A 25,702-nucleotide genomic window follows, 5' to 3' on the forward strand; every position below is an offset into this window, starting at 1 on the left:
TTTGATACACATGCTTCCAAGCAGGATGGAGAAATATCCTTAAAATATTAGTGGTTGCTAGAGGTTTGTTGGTCTGTGTCCTGCTCCAAAGCTGGCATAATATAGGTGGAATCACCTAGGAGATTTTATCTACTTCAGACACAGTCAGACAGCTGGGGGTGTCCATCTACAAGTACCTGGGACCACAGGGTGGTGAAGGAAAAAGACCCCGTCATTTTTTTCAGCAGTATCCCTTCTGGGTCATTGCAGGTTCCTGAAAGAATTGCCCTCAGATGGGGCTGACGAGGTGGTGGAGCTGTGCTGTGTAATGGAGCCTGGACTTCCCGGGGAGGGGATTTCTCACCCAAGGGAAGTCCAAGGCCGCTCTTCCACCTCTGCGGCTACCCCGGCAGCAGCTCAGCAAGGGAAAGCTGCCAGTGAGCGTGTGGTTGCTAAAACCTCCGGTGACACATCTCACTTAGCCTGCAGCACTCCCTGCACTGCCGTCTTCGTCCTGCCCCTGAATTGGCAAAACCCGTCCATTTGCTGAGCTCAGCTTGGAGAGATGCACACGCCTGTGCCAAACGCTGTGGCGATGCACAAGAGCCTCCTTCCCAGCCACCACGTCCTTGAGAAGCTCTCTGCTCTGCTCTGCTCTGCTGCCTGGAGGTCCCAGGCCAGCCAGGAGGAGCAGGCAGGGTGAGGCAGGGTGGTTTGAAGAGATGCAGTAGGTTTTCTTTTTTTTTTTCTTTTTTTTTTTTTTTTTTTTTTTTTGGCGGGGGAGGTTTGTTTCAGAAGGGAGGGAGGGAAGGGGCGGTTTGCTGAGGTGGGTCTTTCTCTTTTCTCCTCCTCTCCCCAAACACCTCAGCAGAGCCTTGCTCTGAGCTCAATGAAAGTAGGGCAGAGCCTAACCACATTTCAAGCTGTCTGCGTTTTTGGATTCTGGGTAATTGTGATCTCTTATCTGTTCCTAGAAAAGATTTAAACAACTTATAAACCACAGCTGGGCAGAGATAATAAAGGAAGCAGTGGCAGGGTGGGGAAGGATCTCCCCAGCACAAGCAGAGCAGGGAGGGGGGCCTGTGGGAGAAGTGGTGGGCCCGGTTGCGGTGGAGGGGTCTCCACATGGCTGCTGGGGCCACAGGGTCTGAGGGGGGTGGCTCGGGGAAACCAAAGCCACAAGTGCTGGTAGCTGGGCTGTGCATAAAATGTGTGCATACATGTACATGCATATATATGTGTAAGAGCAAGTGGAACTGTGTTTAGCCACAGGAGAGGGAGCCTGAACCCTGCTATGGTATCCATGTAGTCCTAACTCCATGCACATGTTTTTGCTGAGGTTTTTCCTCCACACAGATTCCTCTTGCACTCCGGGGCTTTCACATTTTCCATTCCTCATCACTACTGGTCTACACCTGCCGTGGTAGGGTTTGCCATGCAGGGGATACTCCTTCCACTAGAAGGGTTTGACCCAGCCTCCAGCCTCACAAAGAGGCTCAGAACATCCCTCCCAGGCCTCCTCCTGCCCACTGGGGACATGCTCCATGCTCTGCCTGGTCCCCCTGCTCTGCTCTTTCCTCCTCAGCTGGACACTTGGTAGGATGCACGTGCTCTCCCCTTTGTGCTTGCTGTGCCTACGAGGGAAAAGCTTTGTCAGCAATGATCTTTTCATACTTTTAAGCTGTATTCTCATCATCCGTCTTAAACTGCATGCAGGAATTTTGACAAGGGTTTAAAAAAACTTGGAATGATCCTCTTGCAATAGGCCAAAACAACAGATCTGTGTCCTGTAGGCCTGTCAGCCTGGGATGTGGATTTTGGGTGGGAAATTGAAGAGGCAGAGGGAGGGAGAGAAGGAAGAGAGAATGAAAAACAATTCTATATTGACAAAGATCCTAGCAAAAAGATGTTTCTTTCAGCAAACGCTCTTGCCAGGGTGGTTTATTTAGTTTGGATAGCCAGAATAGGGCCTGGTGGCTTAGAGATGTTTTTCCACCCTAGGAGAGTTTGCTATAACAGCTGTATCAGCCTGCGTATTCTCCACAGTTCACGATAAAAGGAAAGCTGAGGAATTAATAGAAAAGAAAGCCATCTTTTTTTGCCAGCAAGATACTTAGCTACTTAATCCCTTCCCAACCTTCCTCCCAGGAATTGGCAGAGGCCTGGTGCACGCGAGGAGAGCGGCGCTCATCTAATGCCGGCTGCGACTGCATGCGTGCCCCACTGCAGGGGGGCCCTGCTGGCTCAGAGGTTGCTGTTGCTTGCTGCAGGTCCCTCGGCTGGAGAGCTGCCAGCAGCTGTGTGGGCAAGCAAGGAGTCTCAGCTAGGCAAAAAAAAAAATAAATAGGAAAGACATTAAAAGAAAACAAAGCAACAGGAGGAAGTGAGGGGAAGAACTGGGGAGGGAATGATGTAGGCAAGGTGCAAGGGAACGCAGGGACTTGGATGAAAACGAGTTGGAAGTGTGGTGCAGCTGCGGGGCACGCCGTGGGGCACCTGAAGGCAAGCAGAAGCTGCGCCTTGCCAGGGCTTGGGCAGCCGGGCCTGGCACAGCCGACTGGCTCGCCTGGCAGGCCATCTGGCGAGGCGGTGGCTGGCAGGCACGGGTCCTGCGGCTGCCTGGCTGCCCCATCTCCTTGTTCTACACAATCCTCCCCACGTCTGCCCGCTGCAGGAGCCGGCCCCCCGCCAGCCCTGCCTGCCTCCCCACCCTCCACTCTCCTGGCAGGGCGCTTGCGCAGCCATCCCCTCAAGCTTTTCAAGGACTGATGCGAACACCCAACGCAGCGCTGCTGGCGATTAGAGGGCTCCTCTTTTAACACAGCATGGCCGGGAGATGCCAGCATCCTGCCCCTGGCCTCTCTGCTCATCTGTGGCACCTTGGGGCTGGTGACACATCCCGCGGTGGCTGTGGGAGGGCTGTGCACGTGGCTCCTGCTCTCAGGGCTCCTGCTCTCCTACTCTCACAGGGCTGGTGGGGTGAGCCCGCAGCTGCTGAAGTTTGCACTGATTTGAGCCTCCCTCTGTCGAGGCCTGGGCAATGGCATTGCAAGGCCCCGACCTGCTGAGGGAGAAAGGTGCAGCATCACCATTTAGTGCTGGTAGTGCTTTGCTTCGGGTGGAAAATACGTAAGAAGCTTTCCCAGGAAAAATCAGAGTACACATCATCTCCGCTTTCTCGCCTAGCGCCCTGCCAGGGGCCCACACTCACTGTCAGGAGGCCTCTGCAGGTTGAGAAGTCTCATTCATAATAAAACTTCACTCCTCACCAGCACTGGCAAGAGTTTCCACTGCGCCGGCTGCGTAGGAGGGGCTTCTGAGACTGAGTGGCAAACTGTGCCCGGGCGTCCCGAGGTGAGGCCACCCTTGCTCCCTGTACCTCTACCCTCACGGGGGGCTGCTGCCCCTTGGGGCTTGCCAAAATGACTCAGTCCCTCTGGTCTTGCTCCACTGCCAGAGCCCGGGACTGGCTGTGAGCTGGGTCTGCGGTGCATGCGGGGAACCGCAGGCTCCTGCTCCTCTCCACGGGCTGCTGCGGTGAGGGAGGCAGGGTGAGAAGGGAGGACAGCAGGCATCAGGGCTGGCTTCGCACCATAGCAGCGGGCTGTGCTGGAGCCTGTGGTAAGGTTTATTTTCCTTTCCTGTATCCCGCCTTCTGCTTACCTTCGCCTAACGGGCGAACCGCTATGGCAATAGCTGCAGCTTGCTGAGTAAACATTGTTCTGCGAGTTGTTGATTACAGTTAATTAGCATTAATTTTGCCTTAAATGGATCCTAGTTGTGCTCGTTTTCTAGGGGCTACAGTTGCAGTGCTGCTGCACAGAGGAGATGCCCGGCTGCAGGGGGGCTTGGAGCAGGAAGCATGGAGGTGTCCCTGCGATGGGGGCAGTGACAGTGTGAGAGGGATGGGATGGGATGGGATGGGATGAGATGGGATGGGATGGGATGGGATGGGGCCAGCATGGCATTCATTTTTCACATACTTCATCTTCTCAGTGACCTGTACCAGCTCAGCCCAGCACCCACGTTTCACATCAACAGATGACAAAGCGTTCCGCCATGCTGACGGCGCGTGTAAAACTGGGAGACAAGGATTCACCTGCCCCAAGAAGTCATTCTTGCTTATTGCAGGAGTAGTAGTTTTTCAGAGCTTTTTAATAATTTAAAAAAACAGACAAAACCACCAATACTCTGTGCACCAGCGGGTCAAAATGAAAGGGGGAAGGTGCCTCGTGGCTTGCAGAGGGGCACCTGCGAGGGGTGGAGGCAGGGCTGGGGGGCAGCGCTACTTCCAGAGACCCCCCTGGGGAGCTGTGGTGAGGGGTCGGGAGGCTGAGGGAGCTCGGCCCCGCCATGCCGGGCCGGGGTCGGGGCAGGGCTCGGGGCTGCCCGCGGCCGGGGCGACGGCGCCATCTTGTGGGGGAGGGCGCGGCCGCCGCCCCTCGGCCGCCACCTCCTCCCCGGGTTCCCACTGCCCTGTGGGCTCTGGGGCTGAGCCAGGTGGATTTTCTAATTTATTTTATTATTTTATTTTATTTTTTTCATGGAAGATGTCAGCCCAAGAAGTCAAGGAAGTCCTTGGAGGCGAAATCCCGCTTGTGACGAGGCTTTAAAAGAAAGCTGCGAAGGGGAGCTGGAGGGGAACGCCGCGAGGTCGGGGCGCAGGCACGGAGCGTGAGCCCCTGGGAGCATAGCAGGCGTGTGATGATAATTTAGTCCCCAGGAAGCTTTCCAGCTGAGCAACAGAAATAAAAGAGCAGGAACAGGGTGATTTCTGAGGCAGACTCATTTTGTTGGTGAAAGGGAATTATAAAAGCACCCCCTCCCTTCCCTACGGTAGTGTCAACACCTTTCTTTTTCTGGTTTCCCTTCTAGTTGCTGATTGTTCTCTTCCCTGGAGCAGTTCAACGGGTAGAAGCGTAGCGAGGGCATTGGCAGCTTTTACCTCAGCATCATCCAGCCCTGCTGAGAGGCACTCGACGCAGAACGGTGCTAAAATGCTGGCAGAGGTACGGCCCTGCTTGTTCTGGCTCTCCTGTCGCTCGCACCGCCAGCCAGAGGGAAACCGTAAGCCACAGAGTCTGGGGTTAGAGGAGTCAAAGAGATTGCGAATCCTCGGAGGTGTGCGTGTGTTGCCGCTGGCTGGGTTTCCAGTGATGGGGGACTGAGCCGGTCTCTGACGAGGCAGCAAATCCAGAGCTGCTGTGCCGGGGAATGCTCCGAAACGCTCCCAGGCAGGCTCTGCAGTCAGGCTTGTTGAGTTGCTGCAGCTCTTCTCTGCGCCAAGCGGTGTTTCTCTTTTGGATGGTTGTGGTGTTAAACGCTTCAGCAATAAAGAGGCTTTGTTGTGGTCTCTGCAGCGCTGCTTTTGCCTTGGCTAGCAGCAGTCTTTTTGTTTGAATAAATACTTTCCCTGGAGTTGGCTGTGGGGGCATGTGTGGGCACGTGTGTGTGTGCGCCTCTGCTTGTGGGTGTACGTTGGACACAGCTGCAAACAGGCAATTCGGGTAGGTTCAGCACTTGCCCAAACTTGTTGTTTCTGAGCACCAGAACAATGTGCTTTCCCTCGCAGTTGGGAATGCTGGCCACTGTCACGGGCTTTTAACAGTGCTTGAGTGAAATTAATGGATGCTTTCCAGCCACGGGCAGAAACTGTTGCTAGCACCTGGCCCGATGCTGGATTTAGGCTCGGGAAGTAATCAGCATTTGCTGCACCAAAGGTGCAGCTTCTCAATGTGCTGTGGCAGGGCTAGGGCTGGACAAGCCGTGCCCTACTTATGCTGCAGGGACCAGCTCATATGCGGTAGCACACTTTGTAATGTACAGGTGCAGGTCACACAGTGACCCATTTGTGCTATAGTTTCAGGGGGATCAGTAACAGCCCTGCTCCAGGCTGGTCATAAAAACACACAACTCCCCTGCTTTTTCTCATCTTCCTCCCATTTATGTCTGCAGTCCAGAATCCCCAAACCCAACTGAATTAAAATTGAACATTCAAAGATTCAGGCTGCCTTTAGGCTCTAAGGAACAGAATGCCATCCTGTTAATAGCTGCTGGGTAGTCGTTTCAAAACCATTTCTTTTCAGCAGGCACTACCATAGCAAATTCCAGCAGCGATTGTATTTCTGGCCTGGTGTGCCTCTAATCCCACAGCTGAGTTTTACACGTGATCTCTTTTGAAATGCTAGAACTATATATTTCTTAAAATTCCAGACAGAGATATTTCTAGGTGTTGGCATTTAGAGCGGCAACAGGATTGTTTATAGGAAGAGAAGGGAAAGGATGGAAGGAGGATGTTGACCTAGCAGCCCTACAAACCTACCGCACTTAATCCACTTATCGCTCTGAATTCCTGAAGCAGATAAATGCTGATAACAGTTAAAACACATCACTGACAGGAGCAGCATGTTCTGTCCTCTAGAAATACATCAACGCTGGAAATTGCAAAGCTGTGTGCTACCATGGGGATGAGCGTGATATAAGAGCTGAGGAGGCCCTCACCGTTCAGAGGAGTTCTTCCACAGGAGGGTAGCTTTTCCCTCCCTCCCCCAGCTATCTTGAGATGCAATTCAGGCCTGAGAAACACTGCCGAGCATCACTGTGACCCCACAGCCCCCCAGAGCCACAGCTGCCTGATCTGTGCCTACATATCTGAAATACCAAGTGGGCCCCCAGTGTCTTGTTACCGCTCTTGATTGTCCTTGCTGCTCAGCGTTAAGACCTGTGAGGAGTGATTTCCAGCTGAGACCAGCCCCGTGCAGCTCACGTCAGCATGTCTTGGGGAGAGGAGTTCGTTTTGGCTAATCTGAGCTAAACCTTCCCTGGAGGAGTGCAGCTGCTGCGCCAGCCTTGCAGAGCCACACAAAGCCACTTGCTCCTCTCCCCATCTGTCGGGGCTCTCTGCAAGGTACCGGAGCTGTCCCTGGGCTCAGGGGAACGCAGCAGCCGCAGCTGTGCACTGCACCCCTGTGTCAAGACCCCTTCCTCCTGAGGACCTGTCCCAGGCTGAACAGGAGGAAAAATGCTGTAAACTAACGATAGTTTTGGAGCAAACCTTGCTCATACAAACTCAGCGGAGTGATTTTGACTATGCACAATTTACAAGCTCATCTACCTTCTCAGGTCTTTCTCAGCACAGACTGCGCAGCTATCCAGTGGTCTCCGCAATCCAGCAGGCAGTGCGAGCAGGCACCATTGAAGTTGCAGCAAAGTGTTTTCTCGTGGACAGTGCAAATGTCTCTCAAGCTGTCTGAAAGGAGGAAGCTGTCTGGAGAGAAGTGAAGACCTCTCAGGCACAAAGATTTTTTGAGTCAGACACTGCTCAGCTGTTGCATTGCAGATGTCTTAGCTACAAACAAGCTTTCACTGAAATCAAAGACTCTTCATGAGTTTAAGTGGTAGGATCCTCCCACAAAGAGAGGGCTTTCTTCTTCAAAGGGTTCTCCTCAGATTTCCCTACAATAGATTTCTTAAGGCTTGCCTGCATTGTGAAGCTGATTTAGAGCCAGCATCATGTGAATCTGAAACATCACAGCTGTTATGGATGAATTCACTGCCTGGTTGTTCTCACTTCTGCAATTCGAGTGCCTTCTTCCACAGTAACCTCGCCACAAAGTTGACCGTGGATGGAAGTGCTGGGCTGTAAGGAGTGCAGTAGGGCTGTTGCTTTCTGCTGACCGCTGCCGCAGGTACTTGTTTTCCCTTCTGAAGGCAAAATAGGTTATCTCATGCTTGAGTGTTCACATGAAGAATTAGTTCGATTGCGCTGCTCTGCCGTGAACCCATGCGCTGTCGCACTGTTGGCGGTTCCTCCATGTAAATGAACGACCCGAGTAAGATAATTTGAAGTAAGATGCCTTTATTCCAAAATATTGGTGGTCAGTGCAGTGCGATAATCAGGAACAGCTGTTGCAAAAGAACTGCATAAACAAATCCTTGCAAAATTATGGTAAAAATCCCAATGTACTACTTTTAAGCTTGTCCATTGCTCCAGAATCGGTTGAATCATTCACTGAATTGGCCCACATTTACCTCAAGTGACCTCAAATGGTACCAGTTGAAGCACACTTCTTCTATGCTCCAACTTGGGGCTTCGGTCACTGCAGAAGGTGACCAAGTTTGCTTTAAATGGTGGAATATTTTACAGTCATTGGAAGACAAAGCTCTCTGTGTTAAAGAGCTTATGGTTTAATCTTTGGACACTTGCTGATAGGTGTAACACCATTGTAATAGTACAGAGAAATGACCCACAGTGCAGGGAGGAGTCTGACAGAAAAGCAGAAGAGCCTGCATCTGCCGGAAAGAGCTTGCCAAAAGCAGTGCGAGTCTGTCCCGCCTGTCCCTGCACAAACGGGAGGGGATCAAACAGCTCCTCAGGCGTGAAAATACCTGACAAAATCCAATCTCTTTTGCCTTTTGGATCTTCATATCTGATTGCTTTCTTACAGCCTTTTGACCCTACCATGGCCTCTAATCTAAAAGTCATCTTCCTGTTTCTTTGGTCGCTTCTCTGTGAAGGTAAAAAAAAATATATTTTTTTTTCCTTTTGTTTACTCTCAACGTTTGTTCATATTAGAGCATTTCCAGCTGCTATCTTTTTCTAATTTCCAGAGCTCCCCTCTAGGAATTTGCACACTGCTGCTATTTCTGTCTTTTAAGCATTTCAAAGCTCAGAGAGAGAATCCTTAAGAAAGGGGGAACATGGGAGAAGGGTTATATAACCTAAATAAAATGGTTGGGCTTTATCCCTGGCATGTTCTTCTCAAGCTAATGGCTCCTGGGATGCTGCAAAAAGATGGATCTTTCCTCTGTTTTGTTAGGGCAATGCTTTGCAATGTCTTGTATAGAAACGACATTCACGTGTGTTCTGCTGGGTACAGATGAGGATAAGGCTGATGAATTATTTTTGAAAATAAGGCACAGAAGGGACTGTGCAGGTTATCACTCCCATGTTGGCTGCGGGATTTTCTGTTGCCTTCTTTCCATAACGCTGTATCTAGCGCACACAGGGCTGAGCACTCACAAAGACCGCGTCCCGTAGGACTGTATTGTATCTCACTTGCTTTTACAGCTAAGAACCTCTTCCTAATGATGTAACCTAATCTCTTCTTTACTCTTAGGGTATTGTGCCTGGCTGTGTCATCTGTAGGGGATTTTTCTTAAGTGCTGTTACTCCCCTGAAGTCTGTTCTGGACAGTGATCGTGCCCTCCTTCTGTTACTGCACCCCTCTGTTCTCCTTAGTGGCCTGCATTCAGTAGCGTTAAGTCAAGCGTTGCCTCCTCTGATGCCGAGCCCCACCAGGCAGAGGTGATGCTGCTGTTGCGATGCGGTGTTACTGCGTGGTGACAGGAGAGCAAGCCTGGCTGTGCTCTGGGACTGCCTTATTAATGCCTGGTTATCAGCCTGTTCGTAGATGCCGAACTGCAGAGAGTCCCATCAAACCCGTGAAGTAAAAGCCTGCCCATCCTCTACTTTCCCTCTCTGTATTTTCCCCTTCTATTTTCACCTCTGGGAAAGAATCCTGAGTCTTTCATTTTGTAACAAGACTTGATGCAAGTTTCCAGTTCCCTTTTTTAAAGGCAACACTGCTTTGCACAGGCTTCCTCTTAAGGTGGTTTCTGTGTGGTGCGATATCAGCTGCTGAATATATCAGCTACCAGAGAATGACTGATGTTAAACCCAGACTTGGCTGTGCTGCCAGGAGGTTCTGTACCCCAGGCTCCTTACTAGCCTGTGGCTTACTCATTTTTTTTCTTTTATTTTGCAAAACGGGGAGTGGTGTGGATTCCCATCTGTGCTTACTCATCCTCTCTCGTAATACCCAACGTGATTGTCTACAGAATTACAGTGACAGGTTGCTTTCAACAGACCTGAGTAAGGAGGAAGCACGTGAAGGGCATGTTCTCCCATCTCCCTACCTGAAATACTGTCACATATAGGGATTTAAGATCTGCAGTCCTCTGCAGATAGTTACTGCATCTAGCATCCACTCTCGTACTTTGCTGCCCGTTTACAGCAGCAGAAGTTAGGAGCGATTAAGCTGTGTCTTATTTCTCATGCCCAGTGTACAATATGCAATTTCCTTCCTTATTCTTGTCTCGGAGATGCACAATTCCACCGACACACCTGCTTGCACACAGCGCCTTCACTGGTGCACTGTGATCACGTGCATGTGTACACGCCCAAGCAGAGGGTTGTAACTCAGGAGTTACAGAGGATGCCCAGCGAGTGTTTACCTTAGAAAACCGCTTTCCAGTCATCCTCTGTAAACAGTGTCACGCCAGCACAAAATCAGTACACTTCCTGCTTCATTTCTGCTCTTTCTGTATGCCAGCATTGTGCCGAGGCGCTCACGAGGGAAAAGGGAAAGTCTGTGATTGCAACAAGCTATCTCCAATCACGCAGCAATGACCTAAGAGTTGTGGCAGATCACACGGGGCATGTGCTCTGCATCACTCAGTTTCTGACAAGGGCCAACAGTGCTCGCTCCAGACGTGCTTCCCGACATATGTTTATTTTCACCACGTGATTGGGGCAGCAATTTTCTCCTGACTTATGGTGATGTTAGGTGCCTGCTAACAATTATCACCCTTGCAGGGGGAGATGTCGACGTACAGCAGAATCCTCTAATCCAAGTTGCACTGCTCAAGGAAGAAGTGTCCATCCCCTGTGAAGTCACTTTCCTTTACACTCTGAAATACACCAGATTTTTAATCTCCTATTACTGGTTTAATTCATCGGGTCAGAGGGCATCCATCTATGATCGGGCTGAACATGTACAAATCCCCCCTGGAAAAGAGAATACGTCCATAACCAAATCCTACAATCACAAAACCATGCCGCTTGAAAGCCACTCTTCTGGCACCTACTATTGTGAGGTCCGGTGGGGTGAAATCCAGAAAATGGGAAATGGAGTGTATATCCTTGTGAGAGGTAAGTGAACATCCAGAAAAGAAGGCAAACAGTTAAAAAGCAGCTGGCCTTTGCTGTGAAAAGATGATCTTTGCTTTTCTTTTCCTCTACCCAAACAAGCTATGAAGTCAGGTGGGAATAATACTTGATGCCCAATGCTTAAAGCCATCAGGGTTGAACGTGCTTTACACAGGGCTCACCGTAATGCCTCCCCCTTTTCTGTGTGGCTACAAGGGGTCGGTTGTTCTATTGATGCACAGCCTAGAAAACAAGGGAGAGCTTCTGGCCAAGGTAAGAGGAATGCTATAAGGCCGTGCATGCTGCTGACTGGCAGGATTTGCATTGCTGAGTGCTGGATATGGAAAACTTCTTAGGGTAAATGGGAAGAGCTGTGATGAAAGAGCTTTGCTACACTGCTCAGAGGTGCCTGTTGTACCCACCCTACTAGTTTGTGTAGCCTGTGTGCTTTCCACCATCTGCCTTCCTACCCCTATCACTAAAGACCTTTGCCGGCCTCTGCCTACCTAGCACCCTTTTTGGCTCTCATATTTCTATCATCTCCCTCTAATCACCACAAAGTGCAGTTGCTTATATCCCGTCTCCTTTGCATGATTCTCCAGCTGCACCCTGCTCTCTGTTCAGTCAGGCTGTGTTTTGAAGCATGTGTGCATCTGTATAACCTTTACTGCTTCTGTAGTTTAACTCTCCTAGGGTTTTTGGCCAGAGTTAAAAACACAACACAATTGTAGCTTCCACTCACACTGTGAATCTTTTGCCTTCTTTCCCACAGAGACAGGGTACACCGAGACCTCCTATGGGTGGGACATCCTCATTACCTTTACCACACTTCTGGCTGCACTGAGCATCATTGCAACAGCTCTGCTCGTGTGGAAAAGAAAGGCAAGTTATTAGCAAATAAAAACCAATACCTGACGTGACCCATTCTAGGAATTTATTTCTCTTGCTTCTAACTTGGCTGGATTGGAACTCCCCATGCTGAAATTTTCCATGCTGGGTGTCTGTCTCAGGTTTGTTTTCTTTTTTTTTAAGTTCAGTCATTCTGAGAAAAAAAGGTTACAGGAGAGACAAAGCGAGCTATTGATTTGTCCATTAAAGGCATTCTGGTAACCATTTTGACTGTGGCATGCTCTGCTTTAGAGCAAGGGTCTGACACAGGGCAAGAAGTCACACCGGCAGCGTGCTGGCCCTGAGAATATTCAAGCAGAGGTAGCCTTGTGATGGGTCTCTGGAAATTTGCAGCTGGTGTATGGCCGGCTGTGGCTCGTGTCAGTTTATCAGCTTGGTTTTCTAAAGGAGCCCACGCGAGGCTGCCTTTCCACACGGTGTCAGTCTGACAGGCAGCGTGGCCTGGGCACCAAAGCAAGTCTCTTGCAGCCCTGGTGGCAGGGGAAGAGCAGGGCTTTCCCCATGTCTAATCCTCTTTCAAAATGGGAGCTACTCTGCTGCAAAGGCATGACCTGAGTGCGAGGAAACTGTGCAACTGCTTTCCTGAGCCATGGGCACTGTAGAAGACAGAGGTCTGCAGCGTGGAGGGCATGGGATCCAGAACCTTGGGCATGTGCTCAGCGGATAAAACATTAAGAGACAAGGCTGGGGGGGAAGGACAGGACAAGGATCCCAAGGAAGCCTGTGTAGAGGTCCCAAGTGACTGGAAAAAAAGAGTGAGATAAGGATTTGAGGAGCAACCTGTTTTAGTTGACTATGTGGCTAGTTGGCTGTGGATCAGTCTAGACAATCTCCAGAGGCACCTTCCACGTTCAGCAATCCTGTGAGGATGGAAGAGAGGAGCCTTGGGAGGGAAATGGACTGGGAGCCAGAGTGAGGAAGTCCTAGAGCATGAGAAGGGTGTTAAGACTGGATTGACAGGGACTTGGATGAGAAGACTAGAAGCACAGGCTGGGACTGGTTGGGTAAGGAAAAGCTGAGGGCAAAGGGGAAACCAGAAGTGGAGAAGAAAGGGTATACAGAGCAGGAGAAGAAGAGCCAAAAGCAGGGGCAAAAGGTCTGAATGAGACAGGGGAAAAAACTTTGAAGTTGTGATACTGCAATCTCTGTAGACCAAGCAAAATCTGCTGTTCCTCGTAGTGCCTCCTCCAGGCATTCAAAACAGTATCCTCTACACTCCTCCCGCCATCTCAAGGCTGGCTTAAGTAGTCCTGATGTCTTTCAGACCGGAGTTTGGGGATTGATGCTTTATAGGCAGTGTATCCCACCATATTTCCTCGTACCAGCTGCCCTCTGCCACCACAACAGCGGGCTTTGCGTGTGGAGGCTGTGTTGCTGCCGCAGACCTCTGGCCCCGAGGAGCATCAGGCTTCAGCACACACGGTCAGAGCTCGTGAGATGGGAAACAGGGAGGCAGCAGCTGGCAGGCCTGCAAATCTCGTGAGACTTACCTTGCAGGCAGGCAGGTGGAGGGGGAAAGAGCCACGACTTGCTGCTTGGCAGCCCTAGGTTCTGAGGTGGGCCAGCAAGTCTCAGACCTACGGGCTCTCCTGGGGGCCGGGGGAGATCAGGCAGTCATTACAGTTGCCCTCCCGCAGAACACAGCCCATATTTCTCACCACAGCTTGCTCAGACCTGCTGGTTTAAAAATGTTTATCTTTAAGAGAAGCTATTTAGCATCCTCCTTAGTTACTAATGGACTGGAAAGCAGTTCATCGTTTTCATGTGATGTGAATATAATCAGCCCACTTCTTTCCGAATTAGAACAGAGATACTTAGCAAAGCCTGCTGCCTTTTCTGCCTCCTTCTCTTGCTTGCTGAGCAGGCTAACCCTTATCTGAGCATGAATGGAGCATGTTCAAGGAGAAGTCATCTGATGCAAGAAACATTTCAGAGGAAGAGGCCTTCTTCCTTCAGCTCTGTGCTGGACTTGCATGTTAGTGTTTCACTGACTGTGTGTCATCATTAATGTTTGCCTGGTGCTTTTCTCTAGATTCTGTCTACTAGCATCTTCCCAGCCAAATCCTGACAAAAGTCACTGCATTGTGCCTCTGTAAAATCCCCCTCGCACTTTGAATGTGGCCCTGCTTTTCTCCCTGTCCTACAGTATTGTTGTGTGCTGTTCAATATCTCTGCCTTTTACCCTGTGGTAAGGAAAGTGGAGGGCTTGTGTTGTGTGTAGAGTCAGCATTCTTTGCTATGGAAACACTCGGGATGTGTGAGCAGCTGGCTTTGACATGACTCTGCGTTCATTTCGTTTTGGGGGAGCTGGTCTTTTCTCCAAATGTGTGATTTGGTGTCTTGTCCTGAGCAGGTATTGTGTCCTAAGAGGAACCAGCTAAATATACTGAGGCAGAAGATAGAAACTCGGCCCCCTTCAGCCAGCCCGCCACCACCTTCTCCTGTTTATGACGTGAGTACCAGAATCACCCTCCATACCTGCCGTGGCACAGGCAAGCTGATAAAATACCAGTATTGTGATGTGAAGCAAGCAGTCGGCCTGGTGCTGGTGATCCTGCTTCTGTGCTCTGCTCCTCTGGGGATTGTGCTTGTTGCACGTCTCCATCCCGATCCCAGTGGCAACGCCTTGCGCCATGCCCAGCAGCCCTGCTCCAGCAGTGGTGGGCAGCACTTAGAATCCCTTTTCATCACTTAGAATCCCTTTTCATCACTTAGAATCCCTTTTCATCGCTTAGAATCCAGCCACTCGACTCCTTTTGCCATTTCCCAGGCTGGAGAACACCAAACACTGCCTCTCCCTGCGCCCCGTAGCAGCAGTGTCAGAGGTAATAGGATTGGAGCAGCTCTCCTCAAATGTCAAGCCCAGACCTTGGCTACCTCAAGTAACCGTGATCCCTAATCACATTTACAGCCCATCCAGCTCCATTTAAAATGTATTCCTTCTTTTTCCTTTTACTCCCATGGGAGGACCACTCAGCTAAGAAGGGAATGATTATTTTTTTTTCACGTGGTCTGTGGGACAAACGAGGAGGAATGAAATGAAAGTGAGCAGAGGAGGATGTTGCCTGAATATTAGGAAACCTTTCTGACTGTGAGGTCTGTAAGGACTGGAAAAGCCTCTCCAAGGAAAACCTGTAAGCTCTGCTGCATGAATCATTTAAACTAAACAAAGTGGAGCTCTGGAGAATGTACTACAGAGAGGAGCAAAGCCCTGCCAAGGAGGCAGGGAAATCTGATAGGGGGCAGATATGGAAACAAAGGCAGTCCTGCCCCCTTCTCACTCTCACCTCCCAGGTGGGGGGCACTGTTTTGTGGCTCTTCAGTTTTTGGAATAGAGGTTTAGAAGAAAGCCCTGTATATTGCATGTGATATGTTTATTCTGGGTAGAAAGCAGTGCTTTGGGTAAAGGATGTTGCAGGTTATAAACCTTTTCATTTGTATCAAGTAATTTCTTTTTAATTCAGGCTTTTAAAAATCCGAATGGGAAGTTTCCTGCTGAAGTGGATGATTTCTGCAAGGAGACAAAAAAAAAAAAAAAAAAAGAAAAAATCAAATCTATTTCTCGCTCAGTCGGCCTCGTCATGCATCCTTAGCTCCATCTTAATTACATGTTTCATCATGTTGTGCTGTTCAGGAGGCCCCGCTAGCGCTCATACAGCAAGCCAGCAGAGCCAGCCTTAGGCGCAGGCAGTCCTGGTAGCTGGCTGAGCTCCTGTGCGTGCAGGAGCCCTCCAGACCTGGCCCACGCAGCCTTGCCCCGCAGCCTGTTAGCTGCCCGCCAGCTGCTCAGGGCTCCTGGCCAGCCCGGCGTGCAGGGCAGGCGGCGCAGCCCCCTTTGGCAGAGCTGCAAGCAGCCTCGAATCGTCTGGTGCGTGTTATAGGGTCAAGCCTGCCCCGTGGAGCGGCTGCTGGGACTTGCTGGGGCGTGGGGCAGCAGAGATGGCACGGGGAGAGGAGGTGGGAGCTGCAAGGTGGGATGTAGAGGGGAATGGGGGAGAGAGGGGGAGAGCCCTGGGGTGGAGACCGTGCTTTGTGAGGTCCCTTGGTGTTAAACTCGGCGCTTGTTTTGTGGTTGTGGGGAAGGCGGAAATCTGTGGTTGGCACAGGGGTAAGATAAGGCAAGGGAATGGGATGGATGGGTGAGAAGAGACTTTGAGCGGTGAGATAAAGAGGATTAGGTAAAGGGACGGGAGGCCAGCACGTGCCAGATGTGCTATCCGTGGGGGAAAGCAGATCAGAGTCCAGAAAAAAAGTCAGGGAGCTGCAGTGTTCCTGCAGGCCTGGATCCAGGAGCAGCAGGAGGCAGGACTGGGCATCAAAACAAGGGCTTCGAACGGGCTGGTGCAGCTCATTAAATGCTCTGTGCTGTCTTCCCTGGCAGCAGGGCGCTCCCCTGGCACAGAAAGGCTCCTAGCACAGCTCCTACAAAGCCCTTCTGCTGCACATCACCAGGAGCAAATGCCCTCCCCACCACCTCTTCCAGGCACCACGGGTTACCGTGGGGTCCTCGGGGTTGGGTGTCAGCTGTGAAAAACAGCTCGGGGCAGTAAAAAACCCTGCAGGGTGTGTGGGGGAGAGAGGGGAGCTGTGCTGCCATGCGTTATTGGGCCCCTTTGCCCTCCTGCAGCCCCGGAGCAGCTCATTGTGCTGGCTGGACCAAAATCTGTATTTTCCTCCATCTTCCCGCTCGGCTGCCTTGTTAATGAGCAGCTTGGAAATAACAATCCGAGGGCCTCGCTTCATCCGTTTTACACTTCAAACAGGCTTTTTTTTTTTTTTTTTCTTTTTTTTTTTTTTTTCAGCAGCAAACAGAGCTCCTGCAGCGCAGGCGGGTTCCAGAGCACAGGAGCTTTTCGGGAAGGCATCTGGCAGCAGGGAGGAGAGGCCCGCGTGCCGCCGCGGTGCCAGTAGCAGGTGGTCAGTGGCCAAGTGGAAGGAGTTGATTTGCAAATGGCAGTGGGAGACAGCAGCTTTCCAACTGGCCAGCAAAGGACGGGCGTTGTTAACAGCCCTCACGAGGAGAGGGCTTGCAGAGGGAGCGAGTCTCTTCTGGGGGATAAGCACCAAAAGGATGCTTCTGGCTTGCAAGTGGCTTTGGGACTGGAGCAGTGGAAGGCTGCCTGTCATGGCAAGGGGCATGGAGCCGGGCTGCTGGGAGCAGAGCACGCAGGACAAGGTCCTCACAGCCAGCACCACAAAGGGAATTGGAAATGAGGAAGGGGAAATGGGATTTTCTGCGTGCGCATGTGCACACGCGAGTAGTTGGGGATGGCTGCTCGAGGCAGGTGGGCTGTTGCGAGTGGGCAGGTGAAATGCTCGGGCTGCTTCTGGAGGAGGAGTGGGGACGGGAGAGCCACGTGGTGCTCCACTGCCCGCAGCCCACCCTGTCCCAGTGCTTCTTCCAGCCCCGTTCCCAAACACTGCTCTTTTATCACCTCACCCTCTTCAAACCACGCTCTCGCCGGCCACCACCCGAAAAGATGCTGAACATTTTGAGTTCCCGATGAAATGACCGGGGGCTGGGGTCAGACAACCACCAGCCCCAGACTCAACCCCCTGCACTTTGCTGGTCCCCTCGCTGTGCTGCAGGCGCCTCGCTGCCTCTGCAGTCTCTGCACTCCCACCATCTGCCCCTCTTGCAGCGGGAGCTCCTCCCATCCTCCCGTTGCCAGAGAAACAGCCACCTTGGCAACCTGCTGTCATCCCTGAAACACACATGGAAAAGTCCTCCTGATTGTTATGTTTGATCCTTCAGGCAGATCTGGAACATCACTCAAACTGACATGCATCTCTTGTGACACGATTACCTGCGGGACCAACGGGTGCAGACACATGTAGGATGTGTGTGTGTTTCTCTGCGTAGCCGTGCGGGACCGTGGATATGTCTGTGGGCCTGCAAGTGTATTGATTTTTTTTTTTATTATTATTATGCTTTGCTCACTCTACGGAGGAAGGAGAGTTCTGGCTTGGAAATAAAATAAAACAAATCAAAACAAAAACAAACCAAAACCAAACCAAACCCAGACAATAAATAGAAATGGTGCCTGATATAAGGTTTCCTGTTTTCAACAGCCCTTGTGACCCAGAAGCCCAGCCTAGCCTCTCCTCTCAGCCTTGTGTGCCCAGAACAACCAAAAGCAAGAGCTTTTTGGGCGTCAGGCACCTAAGCAGTCCTGGGTGATGCAGGGTGCTGCCTGTGCCCCGTGCTCCCCATGGTGCTCAGTACCCACTCAGGAGGCAGAGGGGCCTTCACTTTGCATTGCTGTGTCAGTCTGGAGCGGACGGAGGCAGGGGCATTGCCATTGTTCTCTCACTGCCTTGCGTGGGGTAGGTAAGATTAAAAGCTGTCTGCGTCAGCCTGAAAAAGGACCGTGACGTAGCTGCACTGTAAAGATTTCAGGGGAAAATGGGTTTTCTTTTTGCACAAGTTCAGGGCACGACCTTTGGCATTTTGGAGACATCAGGGGTTCCTCAGAAACGTCAGGCACGAGTTGGGGAACAACCCAGTGGGCCATTAGATGTGCTTAAACCTAAGCATTTTTTCTAACCGTCCTCTCTCCTCTCTTCCCTTTGCAGTGCCTGAATTCGCAGCAAGTCGAGGTCTATTCTGTCCTCGAGAGCAACACAAAGAACCCAGAACCCAGAAGGAAGCCTCCAGGGAAGGTAAGGGCTGGGGCAAAAAATCTTGGAGAGTTCCCTTACGCACTGGGCACATGGGAAGAGAAAACCCAGAGTCGCCACAGCCCCAGCTGGCATTAAGGCTGTCTGCTATTTCCCCACTTCCAGCCCCACTGGAAGGGGAGAAGGGGACGTGGCATCCCCTCGCCAGCTGTGCTGCACGTGTGCTGTGTCTTCCCTCTTCCGGCACAGCCCCTGCTGCTGCCGCGTTACCGGTTCTGGCAGGCAGATGCTTTGCTGTGTGCCGTTCCCTGGAAGGTACCGAGATGTTTGGTGCTCCCTCTCAATGGGTCGGATGTTTGTGGAGAGTCGACCAGATGCTGTCCCCCACTATTGTCCCTTCCAGGTTGTTTCAGCAGCTACGAAGTCCCCCAGGGTAGAGGAATCCATGCGCTGGGGGCAGAGCCTGGGCACACCTCTGCTCTCGCTGGCATTAAGCACCTGAGAGCCATTTTCTGGTAACAGAAGCTAAGTTGGCCTGAAGAGAGGCAGGAAAAGGCAGCGTGGCTTTATTTTGGGCTTGGATCTTCTTGCTGGGCTGGGAGTTATGAGTTAGAGATGAGGAACCAAACCACCTGTAATGAAAGTAGCCACAACTGGGAATATGCAGGCACAGATCAACTGGGGGGGCCATACGGCATGGACCAGGGTCCCACACAGCCCTGCACCCTGCCCTTGGCAAGCACCAGCTGTTCCAGAGGGACAACGCTTGCATCAGGCACCCCAGTGAACGTTTCCTTCCTGCCCTCAGATCTCTGTTGTTCATTTGCCTTCCAGACCTATTATCTACTTAAAAAATACGTTCACTCTTCTAACATTGGAAAACGTTCCTGAAAAATGTCCCCTTCTTCTTCCAGGGATGTCCTGCTGGGGAAAGTTCCCCAGGTGAACTACGCAGGGTGCAGCATGGAGCCAGCTTCAGCTGGCACTGTCCCTCCCTTTTGGGAAGGACAGCATTTTTCAGTGTCTGAAGCACTTTCACAGCTCTCAGCTTTAGGAAAAGGTGGAATAAAATCAAGTGCCTTTTTCTACATCAGAGCTAACTGCAGAGTGTTCTGCTCCCGGAGCCCCTGGCATCCTGCACTTAGTGCTGCGGCTCCACAGCAGCGGTAGCAGAGGCAGGGGCAGGTACCTGATTACTGCAACTGACTGCTGAGGGGAAGGATGGTTTGTGATATATAGGCAGCCTTATGCTCCGGTGTGTAAGATGCACTGGAAAAGACAGCATCCCTGCTTTTGTGTTCTTGCTGCATTTTGAATTAGTTGGGTAGGAAGAAGAGTAAGTCCTGAGCCCCCTTCCCTGTCCTATTTATTCTTCTGTACACCTTTATCAGCTGCCCCCTTCTAAATGATTCAGTCTGGATGAGGAGATGCAGTGTCTGTGTTTGTTTTTCCCGTCGTGGTGTTGTCTGGGCTGTGCTGAATCACCTGCGTGTGGCCCACAGCACTCAGCTGCTGCTTTAGGGGTCAGCAGCCCTGCGGAACAGAGCAGGAACAAAGCAACAAAACAAGGGCAAAGAAGCGGCTGTGTGCAAGCGGATCTGGCTCTTGTGGTCTCTGTGGGAGAAACAGAGGAGAAGAAAGCAAAGAGAGGTGCTGGGGTGGGCTCTCACGGGCACTGAGTGCGTGCCCAGTCCTTGTGCTGCTCAGAAGGCAGGGAGGTGCGAGCAGCAGGGCCCCGCTGCTGCATCCCACCTCAGGGGGAGCAGAAAGGGGCTTCTGAAACAGCAGCCACTGCGGGGAGCACCCGAAATGGGAGCGTTTGCGAGCTGTCGGTGCACTGCCAGCCAGCATGGGTGGCGAGGGGTTAATCCTCCAGAGCCTGTGCGTGCCTGGAGGTGCCCTGCTCAGCTCTTGGAAAACGCTTCCCTTTGGTGGTGGCAGCAGAGAAAAAGCTAGCGTAGGTAGGGCTCCATTCACCCTCTGGCACTTCAGCTGCTTGCTGCGTAACCTTGCTTACAGCGGGCCTGTGCCACGCGGCGCTTCAAATATCAGTCTGTCAGCGCCTTGTCTGCACCGGGAGCGGCTGTGAGGAATAGGCTCGACTGTTGAAGAAACAGGATTGAGGAGGTCAGGGAATTCCTCCTTCACAGAATCCAGAGTGATTTATTTTTTTTTGCCGAGCCCAATTTTCCCTCCCCTCCCTGTCTGACAGCTTTCTGGGGGAAGAGTGACAACCAAAGGAGGCATCTTTATCCCTTGGGCTGGATTAGTCACGTTCGTCTCTGTCGGAGCAACATTGCTCAGTGTAGTGGCTTCCATTGCGGTGGATCACTTATAGCCATTTCCAACAGCAAACGTCAGTGTCTGCTGATTAAGAATTAATTCATCTTCTTTTGAATAATTTTCCTCCATTTCTTTTTCCTCCTTTTCATCATTCTGCAGACATCTGAGAAGCAAGGAACTCTAGAAGAATCCTGTGATACGCTGTATGAGAATATCTAACGGGGAAAAACTGACTCTGTGTGGACCAGACATCTTCCTGCACGACAGAACTACTTTCTGCATCCTCAGTTCTCTGCGAAGACCCACAGTGACTTCAGGGCACAGCCACGGGGGACTTGTGAACCCCGGGCTCCCTCCAAACTGCCCTTCATTAACAACAGAATACAGCTGTTCAACTCCCACTGGGGCTCAGTCTGCATTGATGCGGTGAAGATATTTTGCAGCAAAGCTGTTTGATGCAAAAAGAAAAGCTGGTTTTTGTCAAGCGCTCGTACGTATCTTAGACATGGTGCAGATGGGATCGGTGCATGTTTCTCTCACCTGGCCTGGTTGAAATATTTGAATCTTGATCCTCTGTAAGTGATAGCGTGATCCAGAGCCCTCCCTGCTTGCTGGCCTGATCTTCCAATCCTGACTTGCAGCAGTCCATCTGATCCTGTGTCAGCTTCCCTGACGCAGCCATCAGGCCTTCATGCATAGTTTAACTGAGATCCAAACGTCCACCTGCCCATTTTTCCCTTTCTCGGGAACCCCACAGTGAAACATGCTTTCTCATAATCTGCTAATCCCATCAAGTAGTCACAGATGCCTGCTGTGACCGAACTCAGCCGACTCAAATCAGTGCCTTGGAATAAATGCTTTCCCTTCAGCAATATCAGCAGTATACGGTGAGGAATGGATGCATGAACAGAGATAAAGATGGAAAAAAAGGAAGCCAGAGAAAATATCCCTGCCTGGCACTGTGTCTCATCAGCAGTGCCCGTTCCAGAACAAGGAAAAGGAACAAGGAGCTGGGAATCCCAGGAGAATGTCTTGTTGGGGCTGAATAGATCTGGGTCCGTGTTCCAGAGATGTTCAAGCCAAGCTCCCCAGTTTCCCCAGTTCTGAAATCTGTAACAACTGGAGTGAGGAGGGAGGTCTTAGAGATGAATTTTCTATTTAAGCTCCTCTCTCTCCTGTCAGCTGGGACTTGCCTGCCATTTGTGCTGATGGATATCCTAGTTCTGATAGGGAAGAAGTTACGTTAAATATCCATAAAACACGATCAAACCAGTGGATCAAAAAGCTGAGGCTGTTTTATCTCAGATTAAAAAAACAACAACAAAGTAACAACCAAACAAAACCAACCCAAAATAACAATACGTAGCATAACTTGAGAGGAATCAGAGAAACCTCTTTAAAGAAGAAGATCAAATTAAAACTGAGCTCCAGGGTCATAGGACCCTCTCTAGTTGAAGATAATGTTGCTATGCATCAGAGATAGAGGCTATGGAAAATGTCTCCGGGGCCTCCAACCTTCCTATACTATGTTTAAAGAGATAATCCGCTTATTGCTTTGCTCTTTTTATTAGAAGAGATTTCAAACATGCAATTTGGACTTTAACCACAGGAAAATGCTTTTTCTCTTCCCAGTGTTGAGGAATTCATTTCAGAAAGAGCAATGAATAGACAGCATGCCTTATTAGACCTGTCTTCCATTTGTTAAACGATCGTAATAATTATAAATAAATATTTCTGAACTCAACTATTTTAGTATTTACTAATGTGACCAGAAATATAAACGAGGAGAAAACATTTGTCTTCATGGACAAAAAATTACAAGGATTGCACAGGTATATTTTCTTTCCTTACCGAATTTGAAGAATGATGAGATGAATTATAAATATGTTGCAGTATAGCGATAAAATATTCAGAAGAAGGTGGTGGATCAGATGAAGAATTGAAACTTTCAAAGTAACGCTGCTTGGTTTTTGTGTTCTGCTTTTTTAATCTGGTAAATACTAAAAACAATGGTTAGTACTAAAAATTTCCTGGCAGAGATCTCACTTTGCAGTGAATTGTTTTGTCTCGTCTTTCCGTTACCTTTCTAAGTAGCATTTCTTACATTTCTGGCTGAACAGCTCTATACATTAAGTAGCTGAAGCCGTTTAAAATGCAAGATAAGAAAAAAATGGTCCTTGTTATATAGGGGCTGTTCTAGACCAGTCAGTGCTGAAGTACGGAACGAATCGCAACCGGTTGCGATCAATTAAGTGAAAAAGTTGAAATTTCCAAGAAGCACTGGGAAGGCTGGGGATTTGGGCTGTGCGCCAGCGCTCGTCAAAGTCACGGGGAGTTGCTGTGTTGATTTCAAGGGGTTTTGGTTTGGCCCTGCAAGGCTACAAGGCTGCTGCACGAGGAGAAGGAAGGTTGGAAGCTACGCAGACAGCAGCTAGAGCCGCTTCTTTGGCATGGTAAACTGTGGGCAGCAGCAGTGGCATCTGAGTTTGTGAGAGAGAAAGGTGTAAAGGAGAAGATTGTGAGAGAAGGGGTGTTTTTCAAGGCGATAAGAGTTTTCCAAGGAGGTATGAGGAAATGCCTTCAGGCACCAGTAGGAGAAAGTAGTAAATATAATTTATATAACATTGGTATAGCTATTTATAGCTGAGATTTGTTCAGGAGAAATAAAATAGAAAACGGGCATATGCTCTTTTTGTCTCACCTGGCTCTGTGGTCCCTGAGAAGAGATGCGGAAAATGAATGTTACTAGGAAGAGGAAAGGAGCTCATTTTTAAGTGTGGAGCAATATATATAATAAATAAAAGGAAGAAAAATTAACGATCAGCTCCCCCAGCTCCACACAGGACAGAGCTGAGGGCTGAGTCGTGTTTATTCCCAACATTTTGCCTGAAATTGAATGTTGAGAATGGATTCCTCTTTAAAACTGCGTCCCTGGGGGCTGAAGCTCTGCTCGCTTCCCCCGGCATGGCGCAGAGCGCGCCGTCGGGTTACGGTGCTGTCATCTGTGATTCCCCGGCGCCAGGAGCGCTAGGAGAAATTCTCCCTTGTATTGACAGGATTTCAGGCAAGCGGAGACACGTTATCAAAATAAACGGGGGTGCGAGGTGGGAATGCACCGTCTGCCTTGCGCTACAGGAGGGGCTGTGCCAGGTCCTTGCCCTCCCCACCAGGAGCGAGCCCGCAGTCCTGAGGGCTGGATGCCGTGTCTCACCCTGTTGCCTTAGCTGGTGTTGGTGGCACTGAGCTCATCCCATCCCTAAAACAATCCCTTCACGCCGCTTTCCAGCCTTTGCCTTTTTGCCTTTGAGGAGGCGAAAAACCGAGCGCGTGTGAGTGTGTCAGTGGTTTCATCCTCTTCTGTAGAGGACGAACTTGCATGGGTTCTGCTCTGCAGCGTGAAGTACATCGCCTATATTTTGCCTTTTATCTGTAGACAAGAAAGAGCTCATTGTGGTGGGTAGCTACAATGAAATGCATGACCACGCTGTAGTCCTCTGTGTTCTCCTTCCTTGCTCCTGTCTCCTAATTGTCTTCTTTTCCCTCCTCGTGGGTATCACTGTCATTAATCATCTCTATGGCAATAGCGTCTAAAGACCTAGCTAGGGCTGAGCCTTACAAAAGGAGGCACTTCACTGAACAGCACCCAAAAAAAAAAAGGTTATTACTGCTCTAGTTTGGGCCGCAGTCCCACCCAGCAGTGCCCAAAGTGTGTGCGAGTCTGGGCCAAGGGTAGGGGTCCCTCTGTCCTGCTGGGCGGTCTCCTGGGAGGACCTGGTGTGCCTTCAGCCCTTGGCCACGCAACACCGTGACCCTGCGCGTCGGGGATTTAGGGAAGGCGGTGAGTGAAGCCACCAGATGGTGCCCTAGGTCCTCTCTGCTCCCTCTGCTGTCCCCTGCCTGCCCACGTCCCCCTGGCAGCCCCCCAGACCACAGCCCCCCAGGGCGGGCACCTCCAGCCACGCAGGACAGCCCCTGCCACGACTGCCTCCAGCCTCTGCAGTGGGTGCCCCAGACCCCACAGCTCTGCGCCACGGCCCAGGTGCCACCAGCACCCATGGGGACGTGGGGACAGGACCTTCCCCTCCTCTGAATCCGTGAAGTCTGGAGGAACGACTTCACCGGGTATCTACATGTCCAAACACAACTTGGCCAGGTGTTGGGGCCGCTTCGCGTTGCCACCACTTTTTTCACCATTTTGGGAGGGACGTCTGATCCTGGGTTTGGGGAAATGTAAGGGGTGCCCATGGGAAAAAGAAAAAAAATAAAAATAAAATAATGAAAATAAATCCATCACAACTTATGCTGGTTCTCTTTGCTTTGTCAGGAAAATGCTGAAGGCTCCTGAGCCTGGTCAGGCTGCATGGCTGCTACAGGTAACCCCACACCTGCTCTGCCCCATGCCCGCAGGGAGGCTTTGTCCCCACCAGCCCACAAACCTCTCCTGGAGCTCCACTTTTCCTTCTGAAGTACATGGCTCATGTTTTGTAGCTCGGCCACGCGAAGATTTGGTAGGGCCAGGCAGATGGGCTGCCCTGCTGTAAGCAGCCAGAACGTACTGACCCCAATGGGAATGGGGTGAACGGGGAAAGCCAACATATGGGCTCCTCCAAAACGCCGTGACTCCTGGTAACCAGTGTGGGCCTCTGTTCTGTCCCATCTGGAAGACCAGTCTGCCTACAATTTTAGGCGCTTCCAGGGGTAATAATTGTACCCCAAATACCTGCACCGCAGCTGTGAGGGAATTAGCCCTGTACCGCTGCCAGCAGCGCTTTACACTGACATGTGCCATTAAAACCAATGATTTCAAGAGTCCTTGCAAGGCTCAGTTGGGTATTTCAGCTTCATACATGAAGAAATGGAGACTCAGGAGGTTAAATGACTTCTCCGAAATTGCAGAGGGTCAGAGGTAAAGCTGGGAGCAAGGTTCAGCTTCCTACATTCTTACATCAGGTCGTCCAGGTGGGAGCCAGTCGCTGGGTA

At 50.8% G+C, this 25,702-nt stretch overlaps 1 protein-coding gene and 1 long non-coding RNA gene across 5 annotated transcripts; both read left to right on the forward strand.

Annotated features, from left to right (window-relative positions):
- Window positions 1-295: 295 nt before the first annotated feature.
- LOC137849450 (uncharacterized) lies at window positions 296-8,188 on the forward strand. The gene is made up of 7 exons (XR_011091880.1): window positions 296-706; window positions 3,252-3,333; window positions 3,437-3,600; window positions 3,775-3,875; window positions 3,976-4,112; window positions 4,530-4,988; window positions 7,102-8,188. It is a non-coding gene; the product is annotated as an uncharacterized lncRNA (long non-coding RNA).
- A 113-nt stretch (window positions 8,189-8,301) lies between these two features.
- NFAM1 (NFAT activating protein with ITAM motif 1) lies at window positions 8,302-22,466 on the forward strand. Of its 4 annotated transcripts, none has more exons than XR_011091878.1 (6): window positions 8,302-8,496; window positions 10,577-10,912; window positions 11,682-11,791; window positions 14,172-14,270; window positions 17,574-17,652; window positions 18,395-18,467. XR_011091878.1 is itself a non-coding variant. In XM_068669052.1 (6 exons), exons 1-6 carry the CDS (start codon window positions 8,442-8,444, stop codon window positions 20,939-20,941), a joined length of 747 nt encoding a protein of 248 aa, XP_068525153.1. In that variant the 5' UTR covers window positions 8,302-8,441; the 3' UTR covers window positions 20,942-22,466. The 4 variants fall into 4 exon arrangements, 3 of the variants coding, with proteins under 3 accessions (XP_068525153.1, XP_068525154.1, XP_068525156.1); XM_068669052.1 differs by lacking the exon at window positions 17,574-17,652 and adding an exon at window positions 20,882-22,466 and having other exon boundaries at window positions 18,395-18,481; XM_068669053.1 differs by lacking the exons at window positions 17,574-17,652; window positions 18,395-18,467 and adding an exon at window positions 16,621-17,562.
- Window positions 22,467-25,702: the final 3,236 nt, after the last annotated feature.

This window comes from Anas acuta, chromosome 1, assembly GCF_963932015.1.
Source record: "Anas acuta chromosome 1, bAnaAcu1.1, whole genome shotgun sequence".
In the NCBI taxonomy this organism is placed as follows: domain Eukaryota; kingdom Metazoa; phylum Chordata; class Aves; order Anseriformes; family Anatidae; genus Anas; species Anas acuta.